At 46.3% G+C, this 16,327-nt stretch overlaps 1 protein-coding gene across 2 annotated transcripts in view; it reads left to right on the top strand.

The window, feature by feature from the left end:
- Positions 1–16,327, top strand: part of LOC124794989 (transcription factor 25) — a 139,321-nt gene that overhangs the window by 65,831 nt on the left and 57,163 nt on the right. The window contains exon 4 of one of the 2 annotated variants that reach the window (XM_047258735.1): positions 3,771–3,856. In XM_047258735.1, the coding sequence (XP_047114691.1) occupies positions 3,771–3,856 (86 nt within the window). The remainder of the gene's footprint in view (positions 1–3,770; positions 3,857–16,327) is intronic. The other variant, XM_047258736.1, reaches the window with a different exon arrangement.

Consider the following 16,327-nt stretch of genomic DNA (forward strand, 5'->3'; position numbering starts at 1 on the left):
GCATACACTTTCCTTGCAGACTCCACGCACACCTATTCCCATTTAGACCTATCCTTCTGCACTGCCCAGCTTGCCCATTGTCTCAAGTGGTCCATCCTCTCTAACACACACTCGAGCGATCATTTCGTGTGTGCTATCCATTTGTGGACTCTTACCCCACCTCTGTGCACACCCAAATGGCAGCTTACTAAGGTGGACTGGAGGCTTTACTCCCTTGCAGCTTCAGTGATCAACATTTCCTCAGTTGTGATGACCAGGTAGAATATCTTCCAGACATTAGCCTTACTGCCGCAGAACATTCCGTTCCTCCCGTTCCCTTGGTGGACTGACACGTGCCACAATCCAGTTCGTGCGTGGGGACGTACTCTCCGTATTTTTAACCAACATCCTACGATGACAGACTGCATTCGTTATAAACAGACGCGTGCACAGTGTCGTCGCATTCTTCGGGATAGGAAAAAAGCTAGCTGGATTTTATTCACTAGTTCTTTTATCATGTGGGCCAACCTCCAACGACTCTCTGTGACCAAGATCCGTTTCCCAATTTTCAGGCTGACAGTAGCAGATGTTGTCATTGTAGACCCTGTTGCTATATCCAACACCTTAGGCCTCCATTTTGCAGAGATTTTGAGGTCCTTCCAGTGTCACCCTGCCTTTCTCCATTGGAAACAAGTAGAGGAGGCTCAGCTATACCCTTCTCTTCTCAGAATCTTAAGTGCTACAATGCCGCCTTTACTATGAGGAAGCTAGAGCGTGCTCTCACTTCATCGAGCTTCTTTGCCCCAGCGTGACACTGTTAACATTCACATGTTGCAGCACCTTTCTCCTGCAGGCAAACCCTTTCTGTTTAATATGTATAACCGCATTTGGGCAGAGGGCATCATACCCATACCTAAGCCTGCTAAGGACAAACACCTTCCTTCTAGCTACTGCCCCGTTTCTCTCACCAGCTATGTTTGTAAGGTGATCGAATGTATGATTCATGCCTGGCTTGTATGGTGACTAGTCTGGCAATTTACTAACCACTGCGCAGTGTAGATATCGAGCGCAGCATTCTGCAGTTGACCGCTCATCACTTTGTCCACCCATGTCGTGAATGGCTTTCTGTAGTAATCCCAGACTGTGGCTGTGTTTTCGATTTGGAGGAAGCCTACGACACCTGCTGAAAGACTGGTATCCTCTGTACTTCCTACAGGTGGAGCTTCCATGGTCGCCCACCCCATTTCCTTCAGGCATTTTTAAAAGACCGAGTTTTCAAGGTCCGTGTGGGTCCTGCCGTGTAGGACACCTATATCCAGGAAAACTGTGTGCCTCTGGGTTCTGTCCTGAGCGTTGTCCTCTTTGCTATCGCAATTAACCCTGTAATGGCCTGTCTCCTGCTGGGCATCTCTGGCTCCCTCTTCGTTGACGATTTTGCTACCTATTGTTGTTCTCCATGGACTTTTCTCATTGAGCGGCATCTTAAGTGATGTCTTGATCATCTTTACTCATGGTGCATCAACAATGGCTTTCATTTTTCCGCTGACAAATCCGTTTGTATGAATTTCTGGCAGGCAATTGGTTTCTTCCACCATCTTTATATCATGGGCCTTTTGCTGTTCCATTCATTGAGACTATGAAGTTCCTGGGGCTCATGCTCGATAGGAAATACTCCTGATCCTCCCATGTATCTTAACCTGGCAGCCTGCTGTATGCAGTCCCTCAATGCCCTATGTGTCTTCAATGGTACTTCCTGGGGTGCAGATCGAACCACCCTCTTCCGATGGTACTGGTCCCTTGTCCATTCAAAACTAGACTATGGGTGTTTTGTTTATGCATCTGTATAGCATGTCCGTCCCTCTTATGCTGTCCCAATGCTATCCACCGTCATGACATCCGTTTGACCACTGGCATCTTCTACACTATCCCGAACTAAGCTGCCAGCCAGAAGCTGCCGAACTACCACTGTCCTAACGCTGTGACTTTCTCCTTAGCAGATGCCATGCATGGCCACCCATCCTACGCCTCCTCCTTCGATGACTTCGTTGATTGCCAGTACTGCGGCACATCCCTCTTCTCTGCTACCACCTGGAGTTCGTTTTTGGCTCTTGCTCTGGCAGCTTAACTTCATACTACCCACCACTTTTCTGAAAGGTGCGAACTCTTCACCACCTTGGCTTCATGTGATGGCCCGTGTTCACCTTTGCCTTCATTCACTTCCTAAGTAATATACTCCAGCCTTGCTTTTGCGGCTTATGTTTCACTACCTTCCCACGGAATTTCGTATGTACACTGATGACTCTCGAACTGACCATGGTGGTGGGTGTGCCTTTGTCATTGGCACCAATGTTTTTCAGTATTGCTTCCAGATTACAGCTAAAAAATTACAGCACAGCTCTTTGCCCTGTATCAGGCCACACAGTTAGATTCAGCGACACAGGCTTTTCAATTGTGTTATCTGCTCCGACTCTCTGTGCCCTTCAAATGTGTGTGCTGCTCATCGTCCATCCCTTCGTGCAACAGGTACAGGAAAGCTGTCACTTGCTTGCTAATGATGGAATCACTGTGGTGTTCATGGGGATTCCCAGTCATGTCGGTCCGACAGGAAATGAGGCTGCTGCCAAGGCTGCAGTCCTTGTACTTCAGCTCGCTAGTTCTTATATTCCCTCTGATGATCTCTGCGTTCCCTTCATGAGAACAAGCTCCAGGTTATTAAGCCTCTCTCAACTGTGTGGATGACCTAGTCCTGTCCCTCTCGCTGCAAGGAGATCATTTTAACTAGATAGTGTATTGTGCACTGTCTCTTTAGTCATCATTATTTGTTAAATGGTGCTCCCTCATCACTTTGTGCACATTGTGCCCAACTTTTGACTGTCCTCCATTTCCTGACGGAATGCCTTTTTTTAACCGCTTATGTTCCCATTTGTGTGGTCCATCTGAGTTATCGGCAGGATGGGCAGGCTGTCGGCTGAGTTTTACTTTTTATCTGTCATAGCAATATGGCGAAAGCCATTTAATTTTTAGATCTGGACCTCTGTTTCTCTATGGCATATTTTATAGATCTTTCTCCATGTCCGTGTTTTTAGCTGTCTTCTTTTCCGTTGATTGGGATTGATGTGTCGTTGTTTTTAACTCCTCTCTTTGTCTCTGTGTTCTACACTTTTGACATGGGCATGTATGACCCTAGTTGTTTTTTGAGCCATAAAACAAAACAAAACCATGAAATAAACTAACACTTGCGTCAAGTTACAGGTCTCTAGTTGCGAAAGTATCGCTTGAAAGTATCATGAAATTATCTTAAGTACCCATGTGCTGCTCACACTCTGGATTGCCACCGTGAAACTAAGTTCAACACTTGCTGGAAACTTCCCAGACTCACCAAACCAATGTTCAGAGGAACAGACTCGTGGAGACCAGACCAGACCATGCTAGTCATGTACATAACTTGTTATGAAATTATGTTAAAAATGACTATATTTGGAAATACATTGTTTTTCTTACAACCAAATGTATTAAAACAAATCCCCAGTTGTTTGTTAAGGAAAAAAATGTAGTGAGTAATTGCAGTTGACGTCTCTTTCATTGTAATAATAGAAAACTGTGTGTGTGTGTGTGTGTGTGTGTGGTTGCATACTTTTCTAACAGTTGCAAAGGATGCCTGGATAAGTTACTGCAGTTTCTTGCAAATGTTGCTAGGTTCAGTCCAAATAGTCAGTCGGTATATATGAATGTTTGTTAAATAAAATTCTGTGCATTTTGTGGTATCTTTTACACTCTAGATTTTTGTTCAGTAGGAGGAGAGGTCATGGGCGAACATATATAAAACAGCCATTGTTAATTAAGCCAAGAGAAAACTGGTTGCCTATTACTAAAACAGGTAAGAACATTATATACCACATATTTTTATAGATACTCAGTTAGTGACTGTAAAATGTTGTTGTACAACTCTGAGATGTTTTATACTGGGTTGGCAAAATGTAATGGACCACATCTGTGTCAGATGTTTGATTTAATAGTTTTAAATAATTGTACTAATTGTGGACAACATTCCTCAGGTTATGTATTATTTAGTGTGGTTTATCTGGCATTATTTTTATTAATTCCATAATTGATTGATCACGAAACATGTAGTTGAATGTTGTGACAGTTTTGACGATTTTAAAACAGTGAGTTCAAGCAGTGGTATAATTACAGGCAAACAATTTCGTATTTTGTTAGTGTCCATTATATTTAGCATTTAAGTAATAATGCAACTACACAAATACCAAAGGTGACAAAGCCAACGCAAGATCAAATAGGTGATCAGAAAGAGATGCATAAACTAATCATGAAATCAACTGAGAAGCGTTCAGTGATGGATGACACCTTGGAAAAGGAAATGCAGGAACTAAATTCGAAATGGATAAGCAGGTGGAGCATGGAAGAGAGATTTGAAGCAATGAACTAGAAAACTAAAGAAATCTCAGAGAAATAAGAACATGTGCTTCAAAAATATCGGCACTGAAATAGGCAACATGTCATGAGCCATGATAGCTTTTAATCGGCAAGATAGCTGGCAAGGAAATTTGAAACAGGGGTGTAAGTCACCTGCAGTATGAATTGGTTGAAGAAAGCTGTCCCAAAAAGCATTGCAGATTGTGCGTATGCAGCATATAAACAAAAATTTCCAGATGGCCCACTAATTGGCAAGAGATTTCAAATCAGTTCATTAATGGAGCAAGCAGTGGGGTACCGGTAACAGGACAAGGTATTTGGCTGTGATTAAATTGTGACTGATATGTTGAAAGTTGGAAGCAGCAGTGGTCTATCTCTTAGACCTGCATAAGAATGTTCAGGTCATAGTGAGGTGGCCTGGCGAGTGGTGTGGATCAGGCTTTGCACCCAGCTGCTTAAAAAAAAAAAAAAAAAAAAAAAAAAAAAAAAAAAAAAAAAAAAAAAAAAAAAAAAAAAAAAAAAAAACGATGTGCTCATCCACAGGCTACAGCAGTTCAGCAGTTGCAGAATTGTTTCACTGATCTGACATGTCAGCAAAAGTATTGCTTCAGTGAGTGGCTAAAAGATATTCAGATGCTGTAAAAATAAAGTAGGTTTGCGCCAAGGCAGAATACCAAAGAATAGATTCTCAGCATCCGGAAAATTTTGAAGAATGGCAGAGTGTTAAGATATTCAAACTTATCTTCACTTTGTGTACTATAAGCAGGCTTTTAAAGCAGTGGAAGAAGAATGTCTGTGGATCATATTGTGGGTGATGAGTTACAAAACATATGATGAAACTCATTAAGGACCCCTTCTGAACTAGGATCTTGGGTCTGTGACAGCCATTCCAGTGTGTCAAAGGTGTACCACCTCTGAACACACCATCAGGCATGTTGGGCAGGTATAAAAGATTGAGTACGAATTGTTGCCTTTAAATCGGCAATGACTCGGGACTATGTATATTTCAGATCTGATTCCACCAAAAAAGGTCGTTGGGTGGACATCATCAGCTGTCCCCCCCCTGCGGGTCCGGGGTAAGAATAGGCCCGAGGTATTCCTGCCTGTCGTAAGAGGCGACTAAAAGGAGTTTCAACCGTTTCGGCCTTTTATGTGATGGTCCCCCTTGGGGTTTGACCTCCATTTTTCAAAATTGTACAGGAGTACGAGCCTTTTGGGGAAGGACACCTTACATGGTGTACCACTGGTCCTAAGTGCACTAAGACCTTGGCACTCAGCATTGCACCGGCGTTGTAACCATACCCACTATTCCTCAAATTGGGCCTAAACGCCTGATGGGTTGTCAAAGTTACGCCCATAGTGCATCTCCATCTGCACCAGCGATCATGATGGACTTTCCATGGCGCCAGAAATCCAGCACGGTAGCCAGCCCGTTGTGGTGGGGTCGTCATGTACCCTCTAGGTTGTAGCCCCCTGACAACACAGGGATCGTACTGCCGATACCTGAGCTGCACCCTCCCCACGTCGGCCAAGGAGTAGATGCCCGTCTCCTTGGGGCATTAGGACTCCCGGCAATGGTCATCCTGCCAGGTGGCCCTTGCTGCGGCTGGGTGGCGCCCGTGGGGAGAGCCCCTGGTCGGAGTGGGTGGTATCGGGGCGGACGTTTCGCAGATGAAACGTCAACACGTATCAGGTCGCTCTGCGGCCGAGTCTTTCAAAAGAAAAGGTGCCGTTTCTAGTTCTAATTCTGGTTCTCCTGCCCTTTCCCCCTTGGCCACTCCATGGGAGGAGGGACAGGCCCGCCGGCTTGGGGCGAAGTACTTCCCCCGCTATTTGGTCTGTTCTCGAACCGATGGGGGGACGTTCGCCACCTCCAAGCCCATGTTCTTTGTTCAGCACATTGAGGACGTCTTCGGGGAAATCGAGGCTCGCAGCAAGATGCGATCAGGGTCCGTTCTTATCAAGACCACCTCCGCCACACAGTCGGCGGCGCTCCAGGCGTGCGACCGCCTAGGGGACATCCCAGTATCCATTGTCCCACATCTGGCACTAAATAGGACGCAGGGGGTTATTTTTCATCGTGACCTTCTGCTACAATCTGATGAGGAGCTCCGGGCCAACCTGGAGCGCCGCGGCGTGCATTTTGTCCGGCGAGTCCAGCGCGGCCCCAAAGACCGTTGCATCGACACCGGGGCCTTCATCCTCGCCTTCGAGGGGGACGTTCTCCCGGAGAAGGTGAAGGTGATGTGCTACCGGTGCGACGTGCCTCCTATGCGCTGTTTTAGGTGTTTGCGCTTTGGGCACATGTCGTCACGGTGTGAGGCTGAGCCCCTTTGTGGCGATTGTGGACGTCCTCTTCGTGAGGAACATACATGCACCCCACCACCTCGGTGCATTAATTGTCCTGGCGTCCACTCGCCTAGATCCTCAGACTGCCCCGCCTATCAGAAGGAGAAGAAGATACAAGAAATTAAAACTTTGGATCGGCTCTCTTATTCTGAGGCCAGGAAGAAATATGACCGCCTTCATCCCGTGCCATTGACCACTTCATTTGCCTCAGTTGTGTCCACTCCTTCCGCGGTATCCTCACCCCTATCCTGTCCCCCCTCCGCCTCCTCCACCCATCAGGGGGCTCTGCCTCCGCCTCCCAAATCCCTCCCTTCCAAATCCTCCTCTCCCGTGGCCCCCACCCCCTCTGCCCCAGGGGCCACCCTTCCTCCTCCTCCTCCTCCTCCCCCCACGCCACCTGAGAAGCGATCCTCTTCTCAGGCGTCCATCGGGGAAATGTTCCGGACCCCAGCTTCCGAGGTCCGGCGTTCCAAAACGGACCCCGCGCGTGAGGACCTTCTTCGGGTCCAGCCCACCATCCCTGTGCCTCCTCGACTTTCCAATAAGGCCTCCAAGAAGAAGTCTCTATCCCCCTCTCCACCCCGGCGCGTTTCGTCTGACACTTCATCCGTGAGTCGCTGCTCCCGGCCGTCCTCAGTTTCGCCGGGACGCTCTGCTGCCAGGCGCTCCGCCGGCCTTTCGTCGGCAAATGATGCGGCCCCTCCTACACAATCAGGGACAGCGGCCGCAGCTGGCGACGAGTCGATGGAACCGGATCCGCCTCCCATCGGTTGTAGCGTTGTTCCCTCGCAACCTGGCCCTCCGCGGCCGTCGCGGTGACCAGCTCTTTCCCCGTCTCGTTCCCCCAACTTTTTGACTAGCGATGGCGTTGTTTCATTGGAACATAAGAGATATTCGATCTAATCGGGAGGAATTACAACTGCTCCTCCGCTTGCACCGTCCGCTCGTCCTTGGTCTCCAGGAAACCAAGTTGCGCCCGACTGACCGTGTTGCCTTTACCCACTATACCTCGGAGCGGTATGACCTCACCCCTGTGGACGGTATCCCAGCTCATGGTGGGGTCATGTTGCTCGTTTGGGACGATGTCTATTACCATCCCATTCCATTGACCACCCCACTCCAAGCAATAGCTGTCCGCATTACTCTTTCTGCTTTTACTTTTTCAGTTTGTAACATCTACACTCCATCGTCATCCGCTGTTAGTCGGGCTGACATGATGCACCTGCTCATTCAGCTTCCCCCGCCGTTCTTATTGTTTGGCGACTTCAATGCCCATCATCCCCTTTGGGGCTCTCCTGCATCCTGTCAAAGAGGCTCACTCTTGGCGGATGTCTTCAACCATCTCAATCTTGTCTGCCTCAATACCGGCGCCCCGACTTTCCTCTCGGACTCTACTCATACCTACTCCCACTTGGACCTCTCGATCTGTTCTACCACTCTTGCCCGTCGGTTCGAGTGGTATGTCCTTTCTGACACCTATTCGAGCGACCACTTCCCCTGTGTCGTTCGTCTCCTGCACCACACCCCATCCCCATGTCCTTCGAACTGGAACATACTGAAAGCTGACTGGGGACTTTACTCCTCCCTGGCGACCTTTCCGGACCACGATTTTCCCAGTTGTGACAGTCAGGTCGAATACCTCACGGCTGTTATTATCAATGCTGCCGAACGTTCCATTCCTCGTACTACTTCTTCTTCACGTCGCGTTTCCGTCCCCTGGTGGAACGAGGCTTGTAGGGACGCTATCCGTGCTCGACGACGTGCTTTACGCACCTTTCGCCGCCATCCTACGTTGGCGAATTGTATTGAATACAAACGACTCCGAGCGCAATGCCGTAGAATCATCAAAGACAGCAAAAAAGCTTGTTGGGCCTCTTTCACCAGCTCCTTTAACAGTTTTACTCTCTCTTCCGTCGTTTGGGGTAGCCTGCGCCGGCTGTCGGGCATTAAGGCCCACTCCTCGGTACCTGGCCTGACCTCAGGTAATGAGGTCCTTGTTGATCCTGTGGCTGTCTCCAACGCCTTTGGCCGCTTTTTCGCGGAGGTTTCAAGCTCCGCCCATTACCACCCTGCCTTCCTTCCCAGGAAAGAGGCAGAAGAGGCTCGACGACCTTCCTTCCACTCGCTGAATCTAGAAACTTATAATGCTCCCTTTACTATGCGGGAACTCGAACGTGCGCTTGCACTGTCCCGATCCTCTGCTCCGGGGCCAGATGCCATTCACGTTCAGATGCTGGCACACCTTTCTCCGGCGGGCAAAAGCTTCCTTCTTCGTACCTACAATCGCGTCTGGACCGACGGTCAAGTCCCCAGGCGTTGGCGTGACGCTGTTGTTGTTCCTATACCCAAACCCGGGAAGGATAGACACCTTCCTTCTAGTTACCGCCCCATTTCTCTTACAAGCTGTGTCTGTAAGGTGATGGAGCGCATGGTTAATGCTCGGTTAGTCTGGATTCTTGAATCTCGACGACTACTTACTAATGTCCAATGCGGCTTTCGTCGCCGCCGCTCCGCTGTTGACCACCTTGTGACCTTGTCGACATTCATCATGAACAACTTTTTGCGAAGGCGCCAAACGGTAGCCGTGTTCTTCGACTTGGAGAAGGCTTATGATACCTGTTGGAGAGGAGGTATCCTCCGCACTATGCACAGGTGGGGCCTACGCGGTCGCCTGCCCCTTTTTATTGATTCCTTTTTAACGGATCGAAAGTTTAGGGTACGTGTGGGTTCCGTATTGTCCGACGTCTTCCTCCAGGAGAACGGAGTGCCTCAGGGCTCCGTCTTGAGCGTAGCCCTTTTTGCCATCGCGATCAATCCAATTATGGATTGCATTCCACCTAGTGTCTCAGGCTCTCTCTTTGTCGATGACTTCGCGATCTACTGCAGTGCCCAGAGAACATGCCTCCTGGAGCGCTGCCTTCAGCGTTGTCTAGACAGCCTCTACTCATGGAGCGTGGCAAATGGCTTCCGGTTCTCTGAAGAGAAGACGGTTTGTATCAACTTTTGGCGATATAAAGCGTTCCTTCCGCCATCCTTACATCTCGGTCCTGTTGTTCTCCCATTCGTGGACACAACTAAGTTTCTAGGGCTCACATTGGACAGGAAACTGTGTTGGTCTCCACATGTCTCTTATTTGGCGGCCCGTTGTACACGTTCCCTTAATGTCCTCAGAGTTCTTAGCGGTTCATCTTGGGGAGCGGATCGCACTGTCCTGCTTCGCTTGTATCGGTCCATAGTCCGGTCGAAGCTGGATTATGGGAGCTTCGTTTACTCGTCCGCTCGGCCATCCCTCTTACGCCGGCTCAACTCCATCCACCATCGGGGGATACGTCTTGCGACCGGAGCCTTCCACACTAGTCCTGTCGAGAGTCTTTATGCTGAAGCTGCCGAATTACCATTGACCTACCGGCGCGACGTACTGCTGTGTCGGTATGCCTGCCGGCTGTTGTCTATGCCCGACCACCCCTCTTACAAGTCCTTCTTCGCCGATTCTCTCGACCGTCAGTACGGGTTGTATGTGTCTGCCCTGCTGCCCCCCGGAGTCCGCTTCCGTCGCCTGCTTCGACAATTGGATTTTGCCCTCCCTACCACCTTCAGAGAGGGTGAGAGCCCGACACCACCTTGGCTCCAGGCTCCGGTTCATATTTATCTCGACCTCAGCTCACTCCCGAAGGAAGGTACTCCGGCTGCAGTGTATTGCTCACGGTTTGTCGAACTTCGTGCTCGCCTTGCCGGTCACACCTTTATTTACAGCGATGGCTCCAAAACTGACGATGGTGTCGGCTGTGCCTTTGTCGTCGGGGCCACCACCTTTAAACACCGGCTCCTCGACCAATGTTCGAGCTTTACGGCCGAGCTTTTTGCTCTCCATCAGGCCGTTCAGTATGCCCGCCACCACCGCCATTCATCGTACGTACTCTGCTCTGACTCACTCAGTGCTCTTCAGAGCCTTGGAGCTCCCTATCCGGTCCATCCCTTGATTCAACGGATACAGCAGTCCCTCCATTCTTTCGCTGATAATGGTGGTTCTGTCAGCTTTCTGTGGGTTCCCGGACATGTAGGAGTGCCTGGGAATGAGGCTGCGGATGCTGCAGCCAAGGCTGCAGTCCTCCTGCCTCAGCCAGCCTCCCACTGTGTCCCGTCATCTGACGTTCGTGGGGATGTATGTAAGAGGCTTGTGTCGTTGTGGTGGGATGCTTGGTCATCCCTCCAAGGAAACAAGCTCCGGGCAGTAAAACCGCTCCCAACTGCTTGGACAACATCCTCCCGACCATCTCGGCGCGAGGAGGTCCTTCTGACCAGGTTGCGGATTGGGCATTGCCGGTTTAGCCACCGCTACCTGCTCTCCGGTGACCCAGCCCCGCAGTGCCCTTGCGGTCAGGAATTAACAGTGCGCCATGTTTTATTGTCGTGTCCCCATTTTAGTCAATTTCGTGTTGTCCTGTCCTTGCCATCTACTTTACCGGATGTTTTAGCTGATGACGCTCGAGCAGCTGCTCGTATTCTGCGTTTTATAACTTTAACGGGCTTGTCCAAAGACATTTAACCATTTTACTTATTTTATCTGCATCTTTGTCAGGTCCTTCTGGTGTCCCCCCATCCCCTTGAGTTTTAACAGATTCCATGTGCTCTAACAACAGTGACAGGGCACTAATGACCTCAGCAGTTGAGCGCCCTTAAACCCAACCAAAAAAAAAAAAAAAAATCATCAGCTGTCTGGTGACATTGTGAATTGTAACTATAATACTGCAACAAGATAGAAATTTACTTCTATTAATGTTGACATAACAACTTATTCTTGGCCACTTGGACATTGAAATCAGCAATCAGATGGTGGTATGAGTACTTGCCTCTTAGCTTCTCATTGCCTTTATGAGTATTAGATGCATTTGAAGATTGTACTGCTCATTAACATAGACTAATAATCCATTTAGATAACTCTGTATTTTTGTAGTCTGACCTTGGCATCGTCACCATGTGTGTTAGGAAACAAACCGATTATCTGTGTTTGTTTACGAAGCTGACATTTCCTAACAATAAGAGAAATTACAATGCCTGCTGTGTCTCTGCACCAAACACCTAAAGAATACCAAAATTGCTTATTTAATTATAATTAACATTTGAACAGAAGCCAGTTCCATTGCCAAATCTTGGCTCTATAATGACTCTACTGACAATGAACCATTGATAAACAACACTCTGTTAAAGAGAAAAGAAAAGAAAAGAAAATTAACACCATTCTTTAAGGAAGAAATTGATCATTCCAATGACCCAGGTCATACAAAATCCCGTACTAGACTCACCCTATGTTTACATTATACAAACGTACGTAAATGTACAAATAAATAATTATAATCAAACGAATGCAGGTCCCACTCTATGCCCCACTTCCTGAAAATTAACTTACCATAAAAGAAAACAGAGCAATGAAGACACACAAAATCAATCTTAAAAAAATATATCTGCCAATGCAGAACTCTGCCTGCAAACCACATTGTAGAAAACTGTCGTCTTCAGTCCTTTCTGTAACGTTAATTTTGTTACTCACAGTCTTTCCATCATATTTACACTGGAATCATCATGATTCAGTTCATTCACCCATCAGTTGCCATTGCTCCCTTAGTCATTTAATCAGCATAGCTATGTAATGTTTTGTGTAAAAATAGGCCTGGAAACTACTACTTTCTGGTCAAGAATATCTTGAAAAAATGTTTGTGTGCGCTGCCTGCTGTGCGGTTGCAATAGAACTTCTCATTGCAGGACTCACATTCATTAGCAATAAACATTTACCCTTCAGCCACCAGTTCCTATTATGTGATTTCTTACTATAGCTTCCATGTAGATGACTTAATGTTTAACAAGTCAGCACACATATTGTCCAACTTCTTACATATTAGGTTGGTATATAAGTTTGTAGCATTTTTGTTTTGCCTGTTGGTGTTCCGGTTGCTGTGGATTTATCTGTCTATTGTCATTTTTTGTTTATAGTTCACTGTTGCTATTTGAGTTTACATATCGTCATTTTGTAATTTGGAGATAATTTGTGAAGCTGTGGACACTAGAAAATGTAGTGCCAAATAGAGATATCGGAACATTTCCAACCTATTATTATGTTTAAGTTCAGCAGAGGGGTGACAGCAATAGCGTCACCCAGCAACATTTGTACTGTGTATGGAGATAATGCCATTGAACAGAGCACTGGAAGAAAGTTGTTTTCTTGTTTTATGGAGGATTATTTTGACATTAGTGACACTGTACATTCAGGAAGACTTTTGGGGTTTGATGAAGATCATTTAAATGAATTAATCACAGTGATCCACGTCACTGTGCTCAGGAACTGGCAAATGTGATCATTTCACCATAACGCGACATTTGTATGCAATGGGGAAGGTTCTGAAATTGGGTCTAAGGGTACCACATGACCCAATCCAAAACTACAAAAGATAGTGGGTGGTCATATCTACGTCTGTGTGTTTCTCATCAATTGGCATGTGAACAATGCTGACCTTTCCTATCATGCATGATTACTGGTGACAAGAAATGGTATCTTTATACTGTTGTTGTTGTTGTTGTTGTTGTTGTGGTGGTGGTGGTGGTGGTCAGTCCTGAGACTGGTTTGATGCAGCTCTCCATGCTACTCCATCCTGTGCAAGCTTCTTCATCTCTCAGTACATACTGCAGCCTACATCCTTCTGAATCTGCTTAGTGTCTTCATCTCTTGGTCTTCCTCTACAATTTTTTACGCTCCATGCTGCCCTCCAATACTAAATTGGTGATCCCTTGATACCTCAGAACACGTCCTGCCAACCGATCCCTTCTTCTAGTCAAGTTGTGCCACAAGTTCCTCTTCTCCCCAATCCTATTCAGTACCTCTTCATTAGTTATGTGATCTACCCATCTAATCTTCATCATTCTTCTGTAGCACCACATTTCGAAAGCTTCAATTCTCTTCTTGTCTAAACTATGTATCGTCCATGTTTCACTTCCATACATGGCTACACTCCATACAAATACTTTCAGAAACGACTTTCTGACACTTAAATCTATACTCGATGTTATCAAATTTCTCTTCTTCAGAAACGCTTTCCTTGCCATTGCCAGTCTACATTTTATATCCTCTCTACTTTGACCGTCATCAGTTATTTTGCTCCCCAAATAGCAAAACTCCTTTACTACTTTGTCTTATTTCCTAATCTAATTCCCTCGGCATCACCCGATTTAATTTGACTACATTCCATTATTCTCGTTTTGCTTTTGTTGATGTTCATCTTATATCCTCCTTTCAAGACACTGTCCATTCCGTTCAACTGCTCTTCCAAGTCCTTTGCTGTCTCTGACAGAATTACAATGTCATCGGCGAACCTCAAAGTTTTTATTTCTTCTCCATGGATTTTAATACCTACTCCAAATTTTTCTTTTGTTTCCTTTACTGCTTGTTGACCATGGTACAACCAATTCTTGTGACACTGCACAAGCACCAACATTACCTGGGGCATGTTCTGCATGGTGTTCTACAGCAACAGCAACCTCATCGGTAACTTCCATTGGAATAGAACACTTTCTTCTCCGAGGTGCCCCACAAAGTTTTCCTGCATTTTTTAATTTCATTATCTTCTTTAAATGATTTAATGACATCAAGCATCTCCTCAGACCTTCCAGTGGGCAATACTCTCTCAATGCAGTACTGTAGTTGCCACCATTCACATGAAATAGTTTCATTAACAGCAGATAGTCTCACTTTTCAGTGACCACACTGTTCACTCATCTAATGGCTTGTCAAATGATGGTGTGGATGTCATACTGTCATACAAATAGTGTACAGCAACAAATTTGCACCCAGTGGCCATGATTGGAACTATTTTTTCCGGAGTAAATAGGTTCCGCATTAATGCATTAGCATATCTACCAAGTGGACATCCATGAGTAACTGCACTTTAATTATAACCAAATGGTACAAGTATAATTAACAGTACAGCTTACATTCAGTTTTCTTCCTGGTATGATAACTACTGTTTAATTCAAATAACCACATTCTGCAGCTACCATCTGAAATTACTAGTGAGGATTTGGGTGAGCGGAAGGTACCAGGCCTCAAAAAACTTTAACTAAATAAAATTTCACAACCCTTCATTTCAATTTTTAATTTAACAAACATCACAATTAATAGTGAAGATTGTTAAACTCAAAACATTTACAGAAGTTGAACCAATATGACCATGCTGTCTTGAAAACTTTAAGTCAATAAGCGGAAGAAATGGTTCAAATGGCTCTGAGCACTATGGGACTTAACTTCTGAGGTCATCAGTCCCCTAGAACTTAGAACTACTTAAAACTAACTAACCTAAGGACATCACACACATCCATGCCCGAGGCAGGATTCAAACCTGCGACCGTAGGGTCGCGCGGTTCCAGACTGTAGCACCTAGAACCGCTCGGCCACCCCGACCGGCAATAATAAGTGAAAGAGAAAATATGTTAATTTGAATTCTTGCACAGTGTTGAATTTAACAATTATAAAAGACTTTCATCACAGCAGTTCGGAAGCCAGTTCAGGCTTGACCTCCGCTTGTGGGCACAGCCGTTGAGATGGTTATATACAGGGTGATTCAAAAAGAATACCACAACTTTAGGAATTTAAAACTCTGCAACGACAAAAGGCAGAGCTAAGCACTATCTGTCGGCGAATTAAGGGAGCTATAAAGTTTCATTTAGTTGTACATTTGTTCGCTTGAGGCGCTGTTGACTAGGCGTCAGCGTCAGTTGATGCTAAGATGGCGACCGCTCAACAGAAAGCTTTTTGTGTTATTGAGTACGGCAGAAGTGAATCGACGACAGTTGTTCAGCGTGCATTTCGAGCGAAGTATGGTGTTAAACCTCCTGATAGGTGGTGTATTAAACGTTGGTATGAACAGTTTACAGAGAATGGGTGTTTGTGCAAAGGGAAAAGTTCTGGACGGCCAAGAACGAGTGATGAAAACGTAGCATGCATCCAGCAAGCATTTGTTCGCAGCCCAGGAAAATCGACTCGCAGAGCTAGCAGAGAGCTGCAAATTCCACAATCAACTGTATGGAGAGTCCTACGAAAAAGGTTAGTTATGAAACCTTATCGTCTGAAATTGGTTCAAGCACTGTCTGCAGCTGATAAGATTAAAAGAATCGATTTCTGTGATTTTATCCTTGCTCAAATGGAAACAGATGACTCTTTCGTTTCAAAGATTGTGTTTAGTGATGAAGCAACTTTCCACACTAACGGGAAAGTCAACCGTCACAATGTCTGTATATGGGGCACTGAGAATCGGCGGTAAACAACTCAGTATGAACGTGACTCGCCTAAGGTGAACGTTTTCTGTGCCATTTCAGCCAATAAAGTTTTTGGTCCCTTTTTCTTCGAAGGTGCTACTGTAACTGGACTACAGTATCTGGAGATGTTAGAGAATTGGCTGTTCCCTCAGCTCGAACAAGAAGCACAACAATTCATATTTCAGCAGGATGGAGCGCCACCACATTGGCACTTATCTGTCCGTAACTACCTGAATGTCAACTACCCGAGGCGATGGATCGGTCG

This window comes from Schistocerca piceifrons, chromosome 4, assembly GCF_021461385.2.
Source record: "Schistocerca piceifrons isolate TAMUIC-IGC-003096 chromosome 4, iqSchPice1.1, whole genome shotgun sequence".
NCBI classification, from domain to species: Eukaryota; Metazoa; Arthropoda; class Insecta; order Orthoptera; family Acrididae; genus Schistocerca; species Schistocerca piceifrons.